The sequence below is a fragment of the Neovison vison genome, chromosome 14 (assembly GCF_020171115.1).
Source record: "Neovison vison isolate M4711 chromosome 14, ASM_NN_V1, whole genome shotgun sequence".
Classification (NCBI taxonomy): domain Eukaryota; kingdom Metazoa; phylum Chordata; class Mammalia; order Carnivora; family Mustelidae; genus Neogale; species Neogale vison.
The window spans coordinates 782,732-805,462 of NC_058104.1; the positions used below are offsets into that span (position 1 = coordinate 782,732).

General features: G+C 66.6%; 1 protein-coding gene across 3 annotated transcripts; it reads right to left on the bottom strand.

Moving 5' to 3' along the window:
* CACNA1H (calcium voltage-gated channel subunit alpha1 H) lies at nt 1-22,384 on the bottom strand. 3 transcript variants are annotated; one of them, XM_044234045.1, is made up of 33 exons: nt 22,278-22,384; nt 22,061-22,194; nt 21,509-21,606; nt 20,340-20,499; nt 19,196-19,514; nt 18,934-19,026; nt 17,102-17,888; nt 15,650-16,092; nt 14,114-14,265; nt 13,313-13,498; nt 12,944-13,061; nt 12,599-12,754; nt 12,271-12,361; nt 11,950-12,158; nt 10,416-10,826; nt 9,879-9,979; nt 9,626-9,749; nt 9,467-9,535; nt 9,176-9,360; nt 8,941-9,067; nt 8,680-8,805; nt 8,479-8,568; nt 8,060-8,252; nt 7,626-7,643; nt 6,223-6,374; nt 5,502-5,611; nt 5,208-5,341; nt 4,903-4,973; nt 4,070-4,148; nt 3,125-3,246; nt 2,617-3,010; nt 2,354-2,517; nt 1-1,763 (listed from the first exon to the last, which is right to left on the bottom strand). In XM_044234045.1, exons 1-33 carry the CDS (start codon nt 22,368-22,370, stop codon nt 756-758), a joined length of 6,717 nt encoding a protein of 2,238 aa, XP_044089980.1. In that variant the 5' UTR covers nt 22,371-22,384; the 3' UTR covers nt 1-755. The 3 variants fall into 3 exon arrangements, with proteins under 3 accessions (XP_044089980.1, XP_044089982.1, XP_044089981.1); XM_044234047.1 differs by lacking the exon at nt 12,599-12,754; XM_044234046.1 differs by lacking the exon at nt 7,626-7,643.
* Between the last annotated feature and the right edge of the window lie 347 nt (nt 22,385-22,731).

Sequence of the window (22,731 nt, forward strand, 5' to 3'; positions counted from 1 at the left end):
TTAAATAAGTTAATATTTATTCCATTTGGCTTTGCCTCCCACCCCCGCTTCCGTCCCCTTAAGAAGCCAAATGTCCCATATCATATTATTGCAACGTTTAACCTGAATTTATGAAAGAAAGAGCCACGAGACGCAGGGGGTCGGCGGACACCTCAGCCCGGGCCCAGGTAGGGCCGCCGGCCGTGCAGTGACCCCACTGCCCCACGACGTGGGCGTTTCTGTAACACCCGAGGGCAGAACCGTGGGGCGTCAGAGACGGTGACAAGGAGTGGGGACAGACAGGTGAGAACTCAGACTGAGTGACAGTGAGCGTGGCTGTGGCGGCCCCGGGGACCAAGCTGCCACCCAGGACGGCACAGGCGGCCCCAAGCACGTGTTCCCTAGAAAAGTAAGTGGGTGTGAGAATGGGGCGCTGCCTGGCAGCCTCAGACCACCTCCTCCCGGTCGTTTCCCAATCTCTGTGGCGAGGGCACAGCAGCTGTCGGGGCCCCTCACCGGGCGCCAGCACGGCCTCAGACCACGGTGGCGAAACTCGGAAAAACCCACCGGTTCGAGTCGGCAGGCTGAGGGGCATTCCCTGCGCGCTGCTCCACCCAGACCTGGCGTCTGCCTCCCTCCCCGGGCGGACGGCCTCGCGGGCCTCTCTGCTGCAGCGGGGCCCGCGCTGGGGACCACGCACAGCCCCGCCCGGGGCTGCCACCCGCCGGGTGCACACCGGCCCCGCTGCTCAGACCTGTGTGGCACCATGCCCTGAGCTACACGGGCCTGTCTACACTGTCCCCGGGGGTGGGGGTGGCTGGGGGAGACCCTGCTTTCTTTGGGGGACTCTGGAGGACTTTGAGGTGCAACCCCCATTCCTTCTCTGGGGGGTCGCTGGAGGAAACAGGAGGCTCTGTTTTGTGGGGTTCAGGAGGCACCGTAGCCCCTGAGAAGGAAACCCTGGGTTCTGGGGCCACATTGTGGCCACCGTCCAAAAATGGGCCTCCGCCAGGGCCCCCCGCGTCCAGCGGCTCGAAGGCGAAGTTGGGGACGGTCAGGTGTTCCGCGCGGCAGGCGGCCTGGGCCCGCCGCTCCCCCTTGGCACCAGGGTCCACCCCCGCCCCCTCCATGGGCTCCAGGGAGTCCCTGTGCAGCACGACCTCACAGGACGGGGTTCGCCGCCGCAGAGTGGTGCTGCTGCCCTCGGCTGGGGGGGGCCGTGCCGTGCCCTCGTCCTCCACAGGGGGGTCCACGGAGATGCAGGGGGGGCTCATCTTCTTCTTCCTGCGTGCCCCCAAGGCTGGCTCGGCCTCCGGTGCCCGAGACTTCAACTCCCGAGCCTCCGGGGGCCCGTCCCCGCCCCCCTGCTCCCCAGAGGCCCGCCTCTGTTCATCTGCCTGGCTCGGCTGTTCCAGGAAGCCCTGGGCGTCCACGCCGTAGAGCCCACACAGGTCCGGGTCTCTGCCTCCCCCTCCGCGGGCAGTGGGCGAGGCTGAAGGGCTCCGGGCCGAGCTGGTGATGTGGCTGACCTCCTCGTCAGCAGGATCTGGGGTCTCGGCCTCCTCCCCTCCTGGGGCCAGCGGCCTACTGGAGACGCAGCGCTGTCCAAACGTGTGTTTGCGGGTGCGGATGCTGCTGGGCCGCGGGGACCGGGGTGGGGACCGTAGGGAGGGCCCCAGGGGTGCCTGCCTCACGGGGGTCTTCCCGCCAGGCTCCCCCCAGCCCGGGCCACTGTCCCTGGGGCTGTCAACGTGTCCCTCCTGCGAGTCCGTGTGCATGGCCTCCTGCAAGGAAGGAGGGATCGGATGCGGAAGGCCGGGCAGGACCCGGCCGGCAGCCAGGAACGCAGTCACTGTGCTCCCCAGAGAAGCCGCAGACTGGGCTTACGAGCCCTGGACGAGGGATCAGGGATCAGCCCTGATATGTGGCTGAGAGGCACTGCGGTACGGGGGGAAAGGGGAGGGACGACACTCTGGGCCCAACCCCGCCTGTGGCAAACACAGGGCTCGGAACCAGGCTGTGTGCAGATGCTCTCCACGGGCGCTGGTCATGTTGGCGGGACCGTGAGGATGGGGGGCTGTGGGGCTGAGCCCCTGTGGGTGGAGCCTCACCCTGCCCACCACCACCCTGAGAACAGGGGTTGTGGGGAGGGAGAGGGTCTGAGGCTGTGGGGCTGGAGTGGTCTGTGGGTACAGGTGAGGCTGGGGGGTGCTGCCCAAGGAGATGGGGTCCCCAGGGCCCTGCACTCTGTCTCGGGTTCCAGGGATGCACTCCTGCTCTCTCCTCTGGGGTCCCTGTCCCTCACCCTTTGGATGGGGGGAGCCAGAGCAGAACCCCCAGGTCTGGGCCGCGGACCTGGGGCAGCTTCTCCTACCTGTCTGTAGAGCAGCCGGCTGAGGCTGGGGGAGCGGGCTGCACCCCGCGGGGACAGGGCGTGGAGCGTGTCGCTGTCCCGGGCCGGGGAGAGTGTGGCTGTCGAGGAGACCTGGAGAGAGCTGCAAGGCTCCCCGGGCGGGGGGTGCACGGAGGTCGCAGCGCCTGGGGCAGGAAAGCAAGCGCCCTGCAGTGGCCAGCACCCTGCCGAGGCCCATCCCACCTGTCCCACCTGTGTCCCCGGGCCACCTAGAGGGGCCGTACCAGCAGTGTCCGCTTCCCGCGGCGGGCGGAGATGTGGGGCCGAGGCGGGTGCCACGGGCCGGAACATGTAGCTGTCGTTGGGCAGAGACAGCACCCTGGACACGGACACCTTGCGCACCACCAGGAGGCCGGGGGCGTCCGGGTTATGCGGGGCCGCAGGCGGGGGGCCGGCTGGGGGCCCCGGGGCCTCCTCCAGGTCTGGCTCCGCGTCCAGCTCCGCGTCTTCACGGGCCTCCTTGTTGCTCTCCTCCAGGTGCTTCATGAGCACGGCCACCACCACGTTGACCAGCACGAATTGGGCCACCAGCACGAAGGTGACGAAGTAGATGGGGGAGATGGCCGGCAGGTAGCTGAGGCAGTGCTTGTCCTCGCGGGCGCACTCCCGCAGAGTGTCCTGAGGGGCAGGCCGGCGGCTCAGGGACTGGGAGGGGCGCCCCGCCTCCCAGCTCGCAGCCCCCGAGGGGCGCCTTCCCCGGGGAGGGGGGCACCGCCGGGCCCACGCTGGTACCTTCATGATGCCGTTCCAGTTGTCCCCGGTGGACACGCGGAACAGCGTGAGGAAAGCCATGCCGAAGTTGGAGAACGTGGCGTGCCGGCTCAAGCCCTCACACGGGTTGTCCTCACTGCACTCTGTGGGGAGATCCTTGCTCCGTTAGCCCACGGGCACGGCAAGGCCAGGGACCCCACTGACCCACTGTGGGCCCCGCCTTCCCCTGGGGAGAAAGCCCTCTTCTCTGAGGGTACAGGGCCCAGGCGGGTGGGCACGGGGCTCTATGGGGGCTGCGTCCTTTCACAGCGGGGGCGGAGGTGGGGGGTAACAGGACTGTTCCCCTTGCAGCAGTGGAGGCTGCCTCTGGGCCTGGAGCTTCAGACCTGGGGCTTTCCCAACGGACATGGTCCCTGTGGGTCCACAGGCTAAACCCTCTGGGGAAGCTGGGCATGGCTCAGCCACAGCAAAGGGCTCCCAGGCTCCCCAGCCTGCCTGCGGGGTCAGCACGGTCTCCGGCCTCAGCAGCGGGACACGGGAGAGGGAGGCACCGTGAATGACGGGCCAGGCCCCGAGTCTTCAGGGCTGGGATCTGGGGCACCAGCTGCTGAGCCCTGGGCAGACCTGAACTGGGACAGACATGTCAGCCACCTTGTGGACAGGCCCGCTGGGGGTGGGGGGCTGTTCAGCTAGACCAAGTGCCCAGGAGATCTCCCAAGGGCTCTGTGGTCACAGAAAGCCCTGCCAAGTCCCTGCCCGGACCCTTGGGCCTGGGGGAGGAGGGAGGACAGGGGGCAGGGTCTGTACCCCACAGAGCACACGAAGTTCAGGGGAACTCGAGCACACGTTTGTGGCTGCACAGGGCATGCACGTGTCCACATGTGCATGCATGGAGATGCTCCCTTGTGGGTCTGCCCGGCCAGCACCCAGGGTCCCGGGCTCACGGGTGCGTCTGTGCACACTCACCGAGTCTCCCGAACAGCTCCACCCCCAGGGCAGCATAGATAAAAAACAGGAGCATGAAAAGTAGGCCGAGGTTCCCTACCTACACGGGAAAGAAGCAGAATGAGGTCAGGGGTCGCCCCAGCCCCTCCCCACACCGGGCACCTGGCGCCCCACCTCGCTGGCCTCCCCTGCGTCCCAGCCAGGCTCCCCAACACGGCCTCGGGGCTTTTCTCTGGACCCATGTGTCCCGGCACCCAAGCTCTGCAATCCTCCTCTCATCCCACCTGATGCCCAAAGCCTCCTCCGCGGCAACCCCACCTCGGTGCCTGCTCTCCTCACACCTACCCTGCACCCTGGGCCACGGGCCCCACTGCCCACAGCTCCTCTGCTGTTTGGACCCCACCGGTGGACCCCGCACAGGGCCTGCCTCCAGGCTTGGGGCCTCCACGGGGTCAGCCATGCAGATGGAGGGGGCCCCGAACCCTGTCCCTTGCCTGTTTGCGGGTCTTGCCTGTCCCCCCTGGCTCAGCAGGGCACCCCATGACCCTGTCCCCCTCCTCCCCTCCTGTCGCTCCCACAGACATGGGCTGAGGGACTGCTGAGGGCGTGGCTGGAGCCCACTGAATGGGGGAGGCGGTGAGGTGCTGTGAGGGTGAGTGAGCGGCCAGACAAGGAGACAGCCAGCACAGCTCCATGGACAGACAGCAGGACACAGGATGGCTGAAAGGCCGGCAGAGGAACTGGGCACAGTATAAAGAGGACCCGAGTCTCCTTCAGCTTGGCTTGTACTCCTGGGGGCGTCTAACGTGCACCCTCGGGCAGAGACGGTGACCCAGCCTGCGCCGTGGACCTACCTGGGGCAGGGCTTGAACCACCGTGTCCAGGAGCGCCCGCATGCCGGTGGCCATCTTCAGCAGCTTCAGCACTATGACCGGGAGCCGAGCATCAGGAGGGGCCGTGCGGACCCTCCCTTGCTGGGGGTGAGACCAGGATTCCCCCACCCCCGTCCCTTAAACTCCCCGACGCCATACAGTCCCCAGGCAGAGGCTGCAGGGTGAGCAGAGGAAGGACACGGGCTGGGGCCGGGGAGCCCGGCAGCAGGGCCATCCCCCGCACCCGCCGGCCTCGGGGTACTGGGAAGGGCCGGCGGGTCGCCTACCGCGGGCGATGCGGAGCACACGCATGATGCGAATGATGGTGGGGTTGATGGGCAGGGCGGCGCTCATCTCGATCTCCTCCAGCGTGATCCCCATGATGGACAGCAGCACAATGGCCAGGTCCAGCTGGTTCCACCTGGGCCGGGGGCCGGGCAGGCTGAGTGCCGCCTCCCTCCTGCACCCTCCGCCCGGCCCCCGTGCTGCTCAGTGCCTTGGGGGAGAGGAGGGGCACGGCTCTCGCCGGACCTTGGCCGAAGGACCCCCCCCCCACCCAGCCCCGGCCCGGCCCCACACACCTGTCCTTGAAGAACCTCCGGAACCCGAAAGCCACCAGCTTCAGCGCGGCTTCGAAGACGAAGACGACGGTGAACACGTAGTTGCAATACTTGAGGGCCTCGTCCAGCGACTGCGAGCAGAGCATCAGGCTGCGGAGGCCCCTGGCTCGCAGCACCCCTGTCCGGCTCAGCCTGCCACCCTCTCCTCTGCACGCAGGGCTGGGCGAGGCCCCCGAGGCACGGCCCAGAGGTTCCCTTGTGGTGTTCAGAGCCCACCCAGAACCCAGGCCCCACCTGCACTCGGCCCCTACCCACTCGGCAGACCCAGCTGAGACCACTCCCTTCCTCCGCAGAGGTGGGGCGGGGAGAGCAGTCCCTTCTTTAGAGCAAGGCAGGGGCACAGATACAATGTCAGCACAATAAAAAGCCCAGCGCCTTCCACTTGGCCAGCTCACTCCTAGGCAGCTGGGCTCACAGATGTGCCCCCAGCCAGTGTTTCCAGACCGTGGGGAGGGCCCTTCGGGGCTGGTGGCCCTAAGAGCATCACCCACACCTCCACATACCCTGGGAAGCCTGGGCAGGGCTCGGACAAGGCCGCAGACCCGGGATCCCCGGTGCTGATCCAGGCCACCCCCCTGAGCACCGGCCCCACCTAGGGGCCCGCCCGCACCCCGGGGGGCCTGTGTCCCCGCAGCGGCCTTGGAGGAAGGCTGAGCAGGCATCTCCAGGCACCGGGCCCCACCTTGGGTTGGTTGTAGTGCTCCATGGACATGGTGATGACGTTGACCCCGATAATGAACGTGATGAAGAGGTCGAGGTAGTGGCTAGTGCAGAGCGCGTGGATGGAGCGGCGGGTCGGCGAGTAATCCGCGTAGTAGGGGCGGCGCTGGGCCTCTGCAGGGAGAGCGTGTCTGTGAGCTGGGGTGGGGGCTGCCTGTGCCCCGGTGGCACTGGGATGTCCCTGCTTGTCTGCTGGGAGGGGTGCAGCATGGGGACTGCCAGGGGAGGGCCCCAGGCTCAGACATGAGGCATTTACTAGAGCCAGGAGGAAAGGATTTCTCCAGAAAGGGGGGGCCCTCCTAGGTCGAAAATGGCTCCCTGTGAGCCCAGCTCCCACTCCTAGCTGGAAACACAGGCTAGGGGCTGGGGCAGATCACTGTGTGATCTCCTGGGAGCCCTGGCCCTGGGACAGGTGCTAGGTGTAGGCCAGGCAGTGGAGATCCCACGTGGGCCCTGGTCGGTCCCCACCCAGCCAGGGGCTCCCGCCACGTCGGGGTGCAGACACCTTGATGATGGACACTGAGCAGACAGGGGCCTTCCTGGGTGCAGGACCAGCCCCATCCCCAGCCCCAGCGGTTGCTGGGCACGGGGGACGCTGCCCCCTGCTCCACCTCAGCCTGGACACGAGCTGCCTCTGGTCACCAGGCCCACAATGTCTCCCCTCCTTGTACTCTAAGAGCTCAGTGGCCACTCCCTGCTGTCTGGGCTCTGCCGAACCTCTGGTCCATCTGGCGCTGATGCCACGACCTGGGGAGGTCCTGTGCTGGCCAACGGTTCTGCCTGCACTAAACCCTTTGGAGCTTGTCAAAATCCACTTAGCACTGGGTGAGGGCACAGCCGCCACCACTGCACATGGGAGCAATCCTGGGCCACAGAGCCCCGCGCAGGCAGCGCCCAGAGTGACGAGAGCTACAGCTGCCCCGGCCGGATGGCTCAGGGCCTGGGAGGGCAGGGCTGATGGGCACTGACCCCTCCCTGGGACCCGCATGCCCCCTCGGGCTGGCGTGCGACCACTAGAGATGGTTCAGCTCGTCAGGCCGGCAGCCAGGCAGGGGTCCCAGAGCGCAGAGCCGCAGGCAGGCATGCAGCCAGGCAAAGGGCGGGACCCAAGCTCTGAGGCAGCAGCACGACACCGACACCGGGCAGGTGAGCCAGCAAATCCTCTTCCCTCCCACTGAGGCCGGCGCCCAACCCCCGCCACCCCCGTACCTGTCCGGCAAGCAACCCCAGCAGGCCTGGCACCAGAGCCTGCAACATCCACCCCTCCCCACAACTGCCACGGAGAAACCGAGGCCGGGCCCGCCCACAGCCCCATGCGCAGAAGCGGGGGGCTAACACATGCAGGGCAGGGGTGGGGGCAGATACCTGGGCTGGGGAAAGTGCCTGGAAAGACAAGGAGATGGTCTGAGCTGGCCTCGGCGGGGTTGGGCGAGAACTCCACATGGGGCAGGCAGGACGGGGACACTCGGCAGGCCCCCTGCTGCCCCTAAGCTGACTGGGACTTCCCTAAGACCCTGACTACCTCTGGCAGCTTCGCTTGCTCGACCCGTGGCCCGCGAACTCTCACGGGCACGAACCGGCCCCTACAGCCATGGCCGTGAAGACCACGGGTCTCGTTCACGTCCTGTGCTGCTCGGGAGGAGACCCCCTCCTCCTGCCACACGGCTCTCCCCATCCCGGCCCGGGCATCCGGGGGATGCTGGGGTGCTGGGGCCGGGAGCCCGCCTCTCAGCCGGCGCCCAGATCGCAGGGCACGGGGCACGGGGCGCGGGGACCGACCGCCCCCAGCAGAGCCTTACTCCTGCGCTTGCGCTGCAGCCGCCGCTGCCGCTTCTCCTCACGCCGCCGCGCCTCCTCGGCCTCCTGGTGCTGCCGGCACTTGTGGAAATTCTCCACCACGACGCCCACGAACATGTTGAGCACGAAAAAGCTGACGATGAGCAGGAAGGAGATGAAGTACAGCAGCATCCAGGGGTTGTGGTTGGGCACGGGCTGCGGCACACAAGTGACACGTGGGTGCCTGCTCCCCCCACCCCCCGCTCCAGGGCACCCCTTCCCAAGGACGGCGCATGCCCTCCGGGGTCAGAGACGGAGCCCTGAGATGGCTAGAAACTCTGAGGCCGGAAACCAGCCTCCTGGGAAAAGGTTCCTCGAGATGCCTGGAAGCTGGGGGACAGGGGGTCCCCACGGGAGGTGCGCGCTGACCCCTGCCCCGTACCTGCTGGTCTATGCCCACGGCATCCAGCCCGTCATACATGATGTTCACCCAGCCATCCTTGGATGACAGCACAAACAGGGACATCAGCGCCTGTGAGGGCAGAACAAGGCTGGTCACCACAGCTCCACGTCTACCCAGGGGACCACACCACCCAGGCTGACCGTGGTGCCGGTCCCCGCCCCCACCCGCGGCCCTGCGCACCTGACCCAGGTTGTCGAAGTTGTACTTGCGCCGCACCCAGCGGTAGTGAGCCGCCCAGCACTCAGCCTTGGTAGAGATGTTCCTGGTGTCCGCGCCTTCGCAGTAGTAAAACTTGCCTTTGAAGAGCTGACCATGCGGCAGAGGTCACCCCGCGGCCTGGTCCCGCGCCCCCGGCCCCCCAGACCACCCCCACATGACCCCCTCCAGGCTGCCGGCCGCTGCGGACCACAGCCAGACGCCCGGGGCAAGCGGGGCACGCACCTGCACCCCCAGGATGCCAAAGATGATGAAGAAAGCGCAGCAGATGAGGACGATGTTCCCGATGGGCCTGAGTGAAGATATCAGGGTCTCCACCACCAGCTTGAGGCCTGGAGCTCGGCTGATGACCCTGGACGCACATAGCAAAGGCGGGTCCCTGATCCCAGCCTGAAGCCCGCACCGGCCCCGCCTTCCTCCGGCACGCAGCCCCGCCCCCCAACCCCCCCGCCTCCCCCACCTCAGGGGCCGCAGAGTCCGCAGGAGCCGCAGCACGCGCAGGATGCCCAGGATCTTGGCGCCCCCGGCTGAGGCCATGGCTACCACGATGTCCACCAGGGACACCAGGACCAGAAGCCCATCCAGCACGTTCCAGCTGCTCTGCAGGTAGGCGTGTCCGCCGGAGACCAGGCCCAGGGCCACCACCTGGGAGGCGCAGTGGGGAGGAGTGCAGGTGGGTGGGGCGTTCGAGGAGCACAGAAGCTGGGGGCTGCCGGGTGGGCGGGAGGGAACCCCCCCCCAGGCCTGGTACCTTCACCATCATCTCGGCCACGAAGATCGCAGTGAAGATGTAGTTGGAAACGCTGAGGAAGACGCGCTCCTGCAAGCACAGGGCGGTGGGATGGGCCGGTCGCGCCCCCCTGGGCCCCCAGAACTCCCCCGACTCCCTGGGCCCAGGAGGGCGCCTCACGGTGCTGCCCGGGTCGATGTCGGGCCTCTCTAGGGCGATGGTGATGCAGTTGAGGAAGATGAAGACCAGGACCACGTGATCGAACATCTTGTGGGCGATGATCTTCTGGCAGGTGACCCGGAACCTGGATGGAGGGGCGGGGCCATTGAGACGCAGGAGAGGGCCCGGAGCAGGGCCCACGTGGTGGGGACCGCAGGGGGCAGAGTCGGCTCCACGCAGGCCCGCCCCGTAGCCGGCGCACCCCGCCCCTCACCTGTTCTGCGGAGAGAAGAGGTACAGGGCCCAGGGTTCCCGGCTGCGACACCAGGCGGGCTTGTAGGGTTCCAACATCTTGTGCAGGCGCAGGCAGCAACTCTGGGGGTGGAGAGGTACAGGTCCTCAGGGCCCCTCCCTGCCAGCCAGCCCCTGCGCTCCCAACTGGCCCACCTAGGACACTGAGCCCCGCAAGGGGAGTCCATGGGGACCCCCTCCCCAAGCTGACCTCCATCCTGCGGAGCTTCCCGGGGGAAGGGGAGTGCCTCCCTGAGGGAGCCCTGCCCTCCTGCCCATCTGGCGACTCCCCTTGGCCGGAGGCCAGGCCCTGGGGCGAACCTGCTCCAGAGGTCCCCGTGGAAGAGCTGTGGCCACGTAACCCCTGTTGAGCGTGGCTCAGCCAGTCCTGCTCCCCCCACCCCCGACCTGGGGCAGCCGAGACCCCACGCATCGCATGCCCCCAGTCCCTGTCTCTCCGTTCTGCTGTGGGGAACGGGTCCACGATGGGAGGGAAGTGTGAAGACGGGCCTTCACTTACATCCTCCACGTCGTCCTCAAACTCAGTGGGATCCTCCTTGTGGCTGTCGATGCGCAGGAAGAACTCGCCGGGCAGGGCCAGCACCTGCCCATTGCAGTCCTGGGACTTTGGGGGCAGCAGCGCAGCCGGCCGTGGGGGCCGCACGTCCAGGCTGCTGCGGTGGTCCAGGGACTCAGCACGCCGCAGCGGGACTGGGCGTGTCTCTGGGGAGGCCCCTGCCCCGGGCCTGCCATCCTCCGCCTCCTCGTCCGTGCTGCCCTTGCCCTCCCCAGACAGCAGGGACTCACGTTCCCCACACTGGCTCCGCCGCTTGAGGCTGGGTGCACGGCCCAGGCTGTTCCAGCTCGAGCGCCGGCTGCTCCAGGCACTGTTGGGGCCCCAGTGGGCGCAGGGCGAGCTTCGGAGGCTGGACTGCGTTGGGGGAAAAGGAGTGAGCAGGGCTAGTGCCCCGAGTCCCCCCCACATATCCCCGGGGCCCTGGCCACAGCAGCCGTTCCTGACCAGCAGCATTACTGTGAACACAGTGGTGGCACCTGCAATGGATCGCCCCCTTGACTACACAGATGACCATGTCAGGGGAGCACCCAGTGACCTGGCATTTCAGCACGTCCCTGTGGCACCAAGCCCATCCCCCGTGAGTTAGAGACATAGGCAGCCAATGTCTGGGGCCAAGATGGGCTGCAGCCGGCCACCTGCGGCTGCTGTGGGCTGGGGGCAGGCATAGGTGCTTATCAATGAGCCTGCATCCAGCCTCGGGCCGGGCATCCTCACACAAGGTGCCAGTGGCCAGGGCGGGGGCCCACATTAGCGCTGAGTGGGCAGCGTCTGGGATGGGTAAAGACAAACCGAGCGGCTGTGTCAGGGTTAGACATCTGGCTCTGCTGCTTCACCCTCCCTCCTGTCACTCGCATCCCCTTCCAGGGAACAGCTTGGGCTGGGCATCCCCACAGGTGCCTGTCCCCACTTCCCAGCTGGATGCGTCTGCTCGCTGGCTGCCCAGGGCCTCCGCTGCAGGCACAGGAGATCCTGTCTCCACGGGGCACCCCTCCCCCTCCTCCACCCACCCTCCCTGCCTTCAAAAGCAGCTTCTCAGGCATCCCCTGGGTCTGCAGGAAGCCCCGTGGCTTGGGCTCTGCGGGACACCTGCCCCGCTTTTGTCACGGCATCTTCCTTTCTCCTTGGACGTGTGCTCTGTGCCTGCCAGCCTTTAGCCTTCAGTCCAGTCAGGAGACCAACTCCTGGCCTGGCGTTCCCTGGAGACAAACTCCTGGCCTGGCGTTCCCTGGAGAGGTCGGGGCCACGCGATCCTGTGTCTGCTCTACGCGTTCCCACGCCTGCTCTACGCGGGCTCCTTCTGCGAGAGCAGGGGCTCCTGGCTCCGTTTATGGAGACAGAGCGGTTGTCTCCGCTTGGGGACAGAGATTTGTACAGTGTGACTAGGGTGTGTGTGTGGGCCCACACTCCTCCTGGGGAGAGACCATAGAGACGCAGGTGAAGGGGGTGCCCTGAGGCCAGGGCAGGGAAGGGTCCCTACCAGTGACTTCTGGTCGCTCAGCTGGGGGTCCACAGAGCTGCTGCTGCCTCGCCGGGAGTCCAGGAGGCCAGGGGCCGGGTCCAGGTGCGGGGAGCTCTTGGGGGTGGGCATGGGTGTAGCTGCCGTGCGCATGATGAGGGGAGGGGGCAGGCTGCCTCGGCCCTCTGGGTGCCCGTTGGGGGTCACAGCCAGTGAGTACATCTTCATCTCTGGAAGGAGAAGGGGATGCTCGCCCTGCAAGGCTTCCAGGAAGGGAATGCACGGCCCAGAGCCTGCCTTTGGGAGTCCCAGCTATCCCAGTCCCACTGCCCACATGCTCACCAGTGGCCCGGAGATCTGAGAACTTATCAAAATCCTCCTCCAAGTGGGTGGACGTCTTGTCTTCATCTGTGTCGGACCTGTTGGCATCCCCCTGCGCCCCGCAGAGCGGGAGGCAGAGCGGAGTCCCCTCAGGTGGGAGCCATCTGTGCCCAGCACGCACGGGCGGACTCCCCAGGGACAGCCGGGCCAGTCTACAGGCAAGCGTGGCCGGGAGCGCTGGGCCTCTGAGTTACCACCGGGGTTGGGGGGGTGGTTGCAGGATGGAGCAAAGCCCCCTCTCCACAGTGGTCCAGGCAGGACTCCCACTCCTCCACCCTCCACCCCTCACCTCTGCCTGGAAGCCCTCCACCAGGATAGCCACCAGCAGGTTGAAGAGCACGTAGTTGCCGAAAGTCATCAGCGCCACGAAGTAGAGGGCGGCCCAGGAGGAGGTGGAGGCCATGCCATTGTAGAGGACCACGTTCCAGTCCTCCTGGGTAAGGATCTGGGGGGAGGGGCCGTGAGGCAGGGAGTGCAGCCAAGTCCCAGTTGGGGGGTGGCAGAGGCTCAGCACGGTATCTCTGCAGCGCTGGACTCAGACAAGCCCAGGCACACCCTTGGGGGCTGCCTGAAGCAGGATAGTGACTCTCCTGGGGATTACTGTCCCGTCGGAGGACACCTGCACACACTTTACCTGGAACACTGTGACGATGGCCCACAGCAGGGAGTCAAAGTTCTTCCTGTCCGGGACCGTGTCTCCGGTGTCTGTCGTCAGGCTGAACTTGCAGCCAAAGAGGTGCATGCCCAGGATGCTGAGGGCAGGGCAGGGGTGTGTGAACTCAGGAGGGGTGCGGGGAGGTGGACAGCAATCACCTCTACACCTAGGGGCTGCTCCGCCCCCGCCGGCCCGCCCCCCAGCCCTCCTGGCGCCCAGGGCCCGGCCTTCCCAGTGGTCGGCATGAAGATGGAGCCCGGGGTGGGAGGGTCCCGGGGCGCCCGTCCCCCAGGCCAGCTGGCCAGCCGGCGGCTCAGATGCCCCGGCGCAGGGCCGGGCCGCGCCCACCTGAAGATGAAGATGAAGAGCGTCAGCAGCATGCAGAAGGTGGCCACGTTGTCCACGGTTTTCATGAGCACCACCAGCTGCCGCCGCAGCGCCGGCAGGAAGCGCACCAGCTTCAGCACCCGCAGCAGCCGGAAGGTCCGCAGCACCGACAGCCCGCCATCCGCCTGCCCCACGATCTCCCACACGCTGCGGGCCAGCCAGGCCAGGGGTCAGCAGGGGCCCCTCCTTGTCCCGCGGCCTTGACCGTACGGCTGAGAAGAGGTGCGGCCGTATCCGGGGACCCAGGGGGCCAAGGGACCATGGCAGGGTGGCCAAAGCCTGCTGGCTAACTGCCGGCCGCTGGGAGCTGCCAGAACTCGGGCTCTGGCCTTCCCCACCCTCCTCCTTCACAGACAGCTGTGCCTACCTCTCTCCCTGCTGGGGGGACCTCTGGACTCAGCCCTGCTTCCTCCTGGGGGAGGGTCACCCCAGATTTTCCCCCTCCTTTGTGTTGATCTGGCTGCAGCTGACGCCACCCAGGCGAGGTGGCCTTCCTTGCAGGGGCTGAGACCTGAGTGACCTCCAGCCAGGCGGCTGAGCGCCTACTCTGTTCCTGCAGGGAACGGCTCCCCTGTGTCCTAGCTGTGTCCTAGCAACACCTGCCCGAGAAGCAGCGGACTATGTGCAACTGCCAGCAAGGAGGGACGTGGCCCGTGACAGCTGGTGCCCGACTGGGGCTCAGCTCTGTGGGGCGGGGGGGGGGGTCGCCTGACCCCAGAACTTCCTGGGCCCCCGCAGTCCAGCTGGGAGGCAGGGGAGCACCTGATAACCACGATGATGCCGTCGAAGATGTTGTAGGGGTTGTGGATGTAGCCCAGCGGACCGCAGGCCAGCAGCTTCAGCAGCATCTCCAGGGCAAACATGCTGGTGAAGACGATGTTGCTGATCTCCAGGGCGCTGGTCAGCTCATCGGGCTGTGGGCGGTGGGGAGGTCGTCAGGGCCCCTCCACGGCTCCCACCCACCAGGGACGAGGCCTCCCTGCCACCAGGAATCCAGGAGCAGGCAAGGCTACATGCGTGCAGCACTGGGAGGCAACCTGACCTGGCTGCCCCCCCGGGAGAAATTGGACCCATGCTCTGACCCCGACTGTCCCCGGCTCCCCGGGAGCCCTGCTGGCCCAGCCCGGCAGCACGTCCAAGCTCTGGAGCAAGTACGGGCCATGGGAACTGAGCCCTGAGCATTCGCTCCCAGGTTCCAGCGTGGGCAAAGGGGAGCCCAGGGTGCAGAGGGCATGGGAGCCACCTCAGATCTGCTGCCTCGGTGTCTGGTGGCCTCACACACCCCTTCTGGGGCAGAGGCTACAGGGGCCTTTCTTACCGGGGACAAGCTGGCTCACCTGTGTGTCTGCACCAGCACGTGTGTGTGCGTGCCCACACCGCTAGCACCAACATTTCCACCCATGTGCTCGCCCGAGCATTTCCCAACATGGGGCCTGCCGCTTGCATACATGCGTGTACCCGTCATGTGCACATGTACACGAGAATGCAGGTATATACGCGCACAGGTTCCTCCTTACCAGGGACTCCCCTGAAACCTCCCGGTGTCCCTGCCTCGACCTCCCTGTCCCCCTGCCCCAGAAAGAGCCTCTCGACACGGCACCATCACAGACTACTGCTGCTCATATGTTCCCTGAGTTGTTCCAGAGTGAAAAAAATCACTTAAACAACTGTAAAAGCCCCAGGACTAGGACTCAAGGAACACCCATTTGGTCACTAAAAATGACCCAGCCTGGTCACCAGAAACGACCCCCTCCCCCTGCCAAATCTGGCTACTGCCCCTCCCTGCTGTGGCCCCGGTCTGGGGCAAGGGCCAAGGAGGCCCAGTGTGCACGGTTGAGAGCTTCTACGGCTGTTGGGGGCACCAGACATGACCCCAGCGCCTCCTCCTGGGGGCCACCCCATGTTCTGGCCTTTTGTGAGCACGCAGTGGTCCCAGCCAGTGGTCCCAGCTTGTAGAAGGGGTGCCCCCTCTGCGAGAGCTAAGCCAGGGGCATCCCGTCCTCAGAAGCACCAGATGCCCTTGGCCCTGCTGCCTCTAATCCGTGCTGGCCCCCCGGACCCCGGGTCAGGAGGAAGCTCTACGCGGGAAGTGTGGCGCACGTCCACGCTCGCTATCGACAGAGCCCCAGCCCAAGGAGACACGAGCATCTCTCAAGCAATGGACAGAAACCTCCTGCGGCCAAGCACACCTGCTCCGACACCGGCCCTGCCCCCGCCACCCCGCAGCCCTTCTGCAGGGTCCCACAGGAGCACGGGCTCCCCAGGGGGGCACGAGGGCCATCCTAGCCCCTCTCTCACCTGCTCATGGTACTCCACGCCCATGCTCAGCGTGTTGGTGAGGATGGCCACCATGATGCCACGGTTGAAGTACTTGCTGTCCACGATGCGGCACAGCTTGCCACTGAAAGCAGCCCACGCATGGCCGAGCCCGCCCTGCTCGCCCGGGGCTGCCCGCCGCTGCGCCCGCGGCCGCGTGCCGCCCTGGCCCGGGGCGTCAGCCGCCGGGGGGGCCCGCAGGGGGTCGCGGCGGTCCCCGTGCCGCACGTCCTGCGTGAACTCGTACACCGCGTTGCCTTCCGAGCCTCCGCTCTCAGAGTCGCTGAACTCGAGGTCCGGGTCGTCCAGGGCGCTGGCGCAGTACGGACAGTCCTTCAGCTCGCAGGTCAGCGTGCCTGCCTGGGGGCTGGGCAGGGGGCAGGGAACGCTCAGGCCCGAGAGGTGGCTGGGGGCCCGGCCCAGTCCTGCGGGGAGAAGGGCACGGGCAGGGTCAGGCCACAGCCTGGCGGGGCTCCTGTGGGGTACACCGGGCGCGCAGCTTGACCGGTGGCAGAGATGCTCTATCTGCCGGCAGCTGCGTTGTCCGTGGAAAAGGCACGCAAGTGCCATTCTCGTGCCCACGTCGGACAGGTGTAATGAACGTCAATGCCCTATCTGTCCCAGCGTGTCTGAACCCTCGCTGCTCTGATCCGAGGAATGCACACACCACCCAGGGCCCACCGTATAGCTTCCTTGTGCAAAGTCTCTGGAGCCAGAGGCGTGGCTCCCACCAACAGCTTCCCACGGCCTCGACGCGCCACAGCTCCGGAGCCCTACAGGGCGGGCTGGGCTGCAGCACACACACCGTGGTGGGCTGGCCACCCCCCCCCAACTGCTCCTGATGCACTATGGCCCGCACCCCTGCACACCCCACCCGGGAAGGCCTCTTGGTCGCATGGGACCCAGTGTCTCTCCGACTGCCTGTCTGAAGAGGGTGCAGCTGAGCCCCACGTAGGGGAGACCAGGAGTGTACTGGGGCACACCTGGCCCCGTCCCAGACACTCGCAGGCTCTGGGACCTCAACGTTACCTTCTGTATCCCGCGCCCCAGCATCTGAGCCTAGAAAAGGGAGCAGCCGCTCCTCTAGAGTGACCAGCCACAGACACGGGCGCGTAACCACTCCCGGGGCCTGGTGGGGCAACGGGGCACAGGCCTGGGGGTCTGATGGCGTTTATCAGTCTTGGAATTCTCCTATCCTTGTGAGGCTCGTGTCTCACTTGTACTGGGGCTGTCTGAGGCTTGCTGTGAGTGGAAGGATACCTGACGCCCTTTTCCAGACCAGTGGCATCAAAGCCCGAGACGCCCAGGCCCGCCCCCACCCCCTTCCCACGAAACCCGAAAGGAGAAAGGAAGACATCCCAAGAGCCCTGCCTCCTCACGGCTCACCCAGCCTGGGTCCCAACCTCCACCGCAGGTGGGGGGCTGGGTCCTTACCGTGTTCCCCGACCAAATGCTGGATCTTCTCGTAGGGGTCAGCACCCCTCAGGCTCAGAGGGCTGTGCTCTCCGGCTCCTGGAGGCCCGCCAGCCCGCTTCCCCGTGGGCCCGGGGCCGGTGCCGCCTTTGCCGCCCCCCGCGGATGAGGGCAGGATGGTGGGGTAGTTCATGGCTCTCAGCCCCGAGGCCAGCTTGAGGTTGGCGGCGGCCGCGGCCGCGGCGGACGCCACCCGGGCCCTCTCCTGCGGCCCCTCCACGTGGCAGTCTGCGTGGTACACGCTGTGCACGGACTCGGCATCGGGGGGCCCACGGCCCGGCGAGGGTGGTGAGGGCAAGGCCCCAGCCCGCACCAGCCGGGTGTCCCCGGGGCCAGGCTCGGGCCGGCGGGGGCTGCCGTGGCTGAAGTGGTAGTGGTGGTGGTGGTGGTGGTGGTGGTGGTACACCAGGTGGTGGACGGAGGCCGTGGGCCTGCCCGTCCGCCTTGGCCGCCGCCCAGGGCCCTGGCCGTGCAGGCCGCTGCTGGGGTCCACCTTTTGGCGCCAGCGGCTCTGCCAGCGTGCATACAGACGCAGGCCGCGCCGCTTGACCTTGCGGCAGATGTGGCCCACATACTTGAGCAGCTCCTCGTAGCAGCTGCCCGGCTCGGAAAAACTGGCCAGCGTGCTGTCGTTGGACAGGTAGCGCGCCCGCTGCTCCCGCATGAGCTGGTTCTCCCGCTGCTTGGTCTCCGAGAACTGCGTGGCGATCACCACCAGGCACAGATTGATCATGAAGAAGGAGCCCACCTGCGGCAGGCGGGCAGTGGTGAGCCCCCAGAGGCCGGCCGTGACCCATCGCCCCGCCAGCCTCTGACCCCGCCAGCCTCTGCAGAAGAGGGCGGGGCAGGTGACGGCCAGCAGGGCAGTGACGGAGTCCCTGAGGGAATACCGAGCCCTACTGTGCGCTGCTTGTTCTCGGGGCTGGGGACACAGCTGGGAGCGTGGCTGGGTGGGCACCCCACGATGCTGGGGTCCCCGCTGATGCAAAGCCAGAACCCAGCACCTGCCACGGGCGGCTCAGGCTAAGTGCCCCTTGCCCATCAGCACGGCCGACATGTGAACAGGAGAGTGACACATGGGGGTGGGGGGTGGGGAGAGATTCTCCTTCCCATAATCTGTATAACTCGCCACCCCCACCCCTGACCCTGTAGCTTCACTTCCTCCAGGAGCGTCACCAAGCAACACTTCTCTGCTCATGATCATGATCAGAAACAAGGGGGCAGGACACCTCCCATCTGTGTTCACAGCGGGGTCCTCGCAGACCCTACCCGGGTCACCTCCAAGCCTGGAGGCCCACGTACACTGTGGAGGGCTGTCCCTGGCGGGGGCACCTACGCTAGAGAGACCCATGCCTTCAGGGCAGCCTGCTCTATGAAGCACTGGGTTTGCAGGCCCATGCGCACTGGAGCAGTCTGGGAACCCCAGACACGGTCCTGCATCTCCTGCAGCCTCCAGACAGGACTGGGCTGTGGGAGGGCCAGGGGGGCTGCCGGAGGGCTCCTGGAGGTGGGCCTTCCCCAGCAATGCCGTCCTGCTGGGGGCTGGGAAGAAGCCCCCCGCCGCCCCATGGGCAGCCCTGGCCCTCTACCACCCCGCCCTGCAGCTCAGCCAGTTTAGCGACCCTGAGCATCAGCGGAGGCTGGGAGGGTGCGGCGTTGGGCACGAGAGTGCCCGCCGAAAAGAGACTTTGGCGGTCCATGGCCAGCCGTCACGCTGCCAGGGCACCCCCACCCGCAAGTACTGGTGAGCACCCCGCCCAGCCCCCAGGACCTGCCCCATCGCCCACACTCACGATGATGAGCAGAATGAAATAGATGAAGTTGTAGAAGGAATGCGCATCCATGACGTAGTACATTATGTCCACCCAGCCCTCCAGCGTGATCACCTGCGGGGGCAGGCGGCTGCATACACGCACGGCCCCGGGAGGGGGTTGGGGCCTCCTCGCCAGTCCTCCCCCCCACCCCTGCACACGCAGTGCCCGCCCCCCCGCCCCGCCCCGTCCCGGCTGATGGGGAACCTGAGGCGGGGCCCTCCACCACAGAGCCGGGACCCACCTGGAAGATGGCGATCCACGCGTAGCCAATGTTGTCGAAGTTGATGGCGCCGTTGTGGGGGTTGGAGCCCCCGGAGCGGCACACATTGTAATACTGGTTCCAGTTGATGCACGCGTTGTGGGCAGCACCGGCCGGGCCCTCGCGCTGCGGCTGCCCGTAGGCCTCCCAGCCCAGCGTGCACTCCACGCGCAGCTCCCGGCGGCTGGGGATGTGCGAGCACTTCTGCATGCCATTGTCTCGGCGAGAGGAGCAGATGAAGGGATTCTCCTCGCCCTCCTCCGTCTGGTAGTACGGCCGCAGGAAGGTGAGGTTGTTGTTTCTGTGGGCAGATGGCGGTCCCGGAGCCGCAGAAGGACGCAGAGACGAGATAGACGGACAGAAGAGCAGAGAAACACGGAGAAACACAGGGTGAGACAGGCAGCGACAAAAGCAGCACGACAGACGGACAGCAATGGCGAAACGAGCAGATTAACAGGGAAGTACCCAAAAGCACATGTAAAAACAAAGAAAAGAAACAGATCCAGAAAAAAGATCCCCAGCTAACAGTACTCTAAAAAAAGTGCGTCCCTAGAACTGGAACTGGAGGGAAGGAGCCTGAGGGGCTGGAGAGGTGGAGCATCTGGAGGCTGCACTTCTAGGGGCTGGGCCGGAGCATCTGGGGTGGGGCTTAGGAGAGGAGCCTACTGGGGGCAGGGCACCTGGGGGCAGAGCATGTAGGGGCCGGGCTGTAGGGGCAGAGCATCTGGGGTGGGGCCCTAGCAGTGGAGCATCTGGACGCAGAGCATCTAGGGGTCGGGCTGAAGCATCTGGGGTGGGGCTGTAGGGGAGGAGCCTACTTGGGGCGGAGCACCTAGGGGGATGGAGCATCTAGGGGCCGGGCTGGAGGCGTGCAGCATCTGGGGTGGGGCCAGGGGGGAGGAGCCTGCTGGGGGCAGACCCTGCTAGGGGCAGAACATCTAGGGGTGGGGCTGGAGGCCTGCATCATCTGGGGTGGGGCCAGAGGAGAGGAGCCTTCTGGGGACCGAGCATCAACGGGTGGGACTGGAGGGGTGGAACATCTGGAGGCGGAGCATCTAGGGGCCGGGCTGGGGTGGGGCCGGAGGGGAGGAGCCTGCTGGGGGCAAGAGCCCACAGGGCTCCACACCTGGCAAAGGTGCTGTCCAGGAAGCAGCGGTTGCGCAGCAGGCCAGCCCACAGCTGGACGCCCACGATGCCGAAAATGAAGAAGACAAAGAAGCAGAGCAGGAGAACGTTCCCGAGCATGGGCAGTGTGTCCAGCAGCAGCGTGACCAGGATCCGCATGCCTGCCGGGGCAGGGAAAGAAGTCAGCACTGCGGAGCTCTCCCGGCGCTCCCGCTAGCCCGCACCCCTACGGAGCGCCTTCAGTCCTCCTGCTTTTCACACATGGGATCGGCAACTCCGGGGAGAGCTTGCAGTGGTCCCCACACACTTGTCAGGCCCCAAGCCCCGTGACACCTGTGGATTAGACCTACGTGAAGGAAAGCAAGGCTGTGGGCCTAGAAGGTCTGGGGGCTGGCGGAGTCCAACAGCCCCAGCCTCGGGGCCACCAGGAGCCCAGGCTCTGGGCTACCTCCAGCACTCAGGAACCCGGGGTTGTACAACAAGTACGGGGTGCAAGGAGCATTTCTTCCCAGGCCCTGTGTGAATAGTGCTGGAGGCAAGTCCTGCCCTGGAGGGAGGGACCCCATGGCAGGGGCGGTGTGCTGAGAGGCAGTGTTGAAGCCTGGGCGCCTGGTGCTGGATAAATGCAAATGAAATCGGGAGCGGGTCAGCTGAGCCCCGTGTGGTCACAGGCCCCTACCCACGTGGGCCTGTCCCCTCCCAGACCTCAGCAAGGAGGACTGACTCCTCCCCCGGAACAAGCAAGGGCAGGGCTGAGGCAGCAAACCGCACTCTGGGCAGGCAGGAGGGGGGTGCAGATGCCAAGGCCTTGGGGAGCAGCAACCTGGGGGGGGTGCGACATGGCAGAACAGGCCCATGCAGCCCCCGACATGACCCTCAAAGGCAGTGCAGATGGGGAGCCTGAGGTTAGCCCAGCAGCATGGTGGGGAGTCCGGGCCCTGTGCAGACTGTCACTCCCCAACCCTGTCCAGGTTTGTTGTGTGCTCTCCAGAAAAAAGCGGCCAGTCCCCAGGAGCCCCCTGCGGTGAGTGGCAGGAGGCTTGCTGCCTCCCCGCCTGCCCCCGCCCAGGGCTGGGGCCACCGCATCTAGGAGCAGCCCCAGCAGACCCCGGTGAGCTCTCTGCAGGGCCAGCGGGACGCGCAGGCCTGTCCTGGGGGAGGGTCACTCACTGGGCACACGGTTGATGGCGCGAAGGGGCCGCAGCACACGCACGGTCCGGATGGCCGAGAGGCTCACGTTGTGCCCGTCCAGCGAGTACTCCATCATGCTGGCGGGGGGGGGGGGGACAGAGGAACAGGGAGGCTCGGGGGCTGGGGCCTGGGCAGGGCCCTGGGGTCAAGGCTGAGCACCACCTTTCTCCAGAGCACCTTGCCAGCTGAGGCCAGAGGGCCTGGTCCCTGTGCCTCCCTGGGGTACCCCTGGGGCCCCTTGCCACTCATGGACCATCTGCATCTGTCCTCCCGCCCCCCTCCCCCCCCCACTGGCCATGGGGCAGCGTCCTGCTCCTGTCAGAGGCCGCACTGACCCCACCCCCAGCTGCCTCCCACTACTGCCTCCACCGGATCCCTGCAGAGTTCACCTCCCCCTCCTGGTGAAACCCCGGTTGCTAGCAGGGCCATGGGGGAACAGGTGCCCAGCCGGGCTAGGCCAGGCACGCCTGCCACCACGGGTCCAAGGGTCTCTTGGGCCAGCCCCGGCTCTTGGGGGGTAGGGGAGCATACCCCGCCATGACAATGAAGAAATCCAGCCTGTTCCACGTGTCCCCCAAGTAGCACTTCTGCCCGAAGAGCCCCAGGGCCACCATCTTGATAATCATCTCCACCGCGAAGAAGGCGAAAATGAAGTCGTCGAAGGCCTGGCGGGAGACGGAGCCTGAGCGCCGTTCCTGCTGGTGCTCCCCCGGGGCCGGCCCCGGCCTCCCCGGCGTCCCAGGCCCACCTCCAGGATGCTGCAGCGCTCTGACTGGCACTCGACGTCCTCGCAGGGCCGGAACATGCCCAGGGTCACGCAGTTGAGCATGATGACCAGCATGCTGACGTGCTCGAACCACGTGGGCCGGCCGCTGAGTTAAGGATCAACGGTGGGGACGGGAGCGGCCTGGGGAACGTGGACCCAGGACCCACCCCAGCACCCAATCCGCTGGGCCTGCAGAGGCAGGGCCACGACCCTGGCCCCTGTGTGCTGCGCCGGCAACTCCCTGCCGTGGGCCCCTGTCCTCCAGCCCCTGCTCCTCTGCCAGGCTCCCCCTGACACTGGCGCCCCAAGCTGAGGCCGGTCACTTAGGGAGTCCTCTCACAGGCTCCATCCAGCCTGGGCCCCCACGTGCTGCGGACGTGCACACACCGTGAAGGCAGTGAGAACGCGTCTTGGTGCTAACCCCCACGTGACTCCA

Excerpts from the sequence above, each read along its gene's own strand:
- CACNA1H (XM_044234045.1), bottom strand. The coding sequence starts at position 22,370 with ATGCTGGTCATCATGCTCAACTGCGTGACCCTGGGCATGTTCCGGCCC. Across the intron at positions 21,607-22,060 it reads TTCTTCATTGTCATGGCGGG|CATGATGGAGTACTCGCTGG; the intron begins GTATGCTCCCCT and ends CCCCCCCGCCAG. Across the intron at positions 19,515-20,339 it reads CTGGACAGCACCTTTGCCAG|AAACAACAACCTCACCTTCC; the intron begins GTGTGGAGCCCT and ends ATCTGCCCACAG.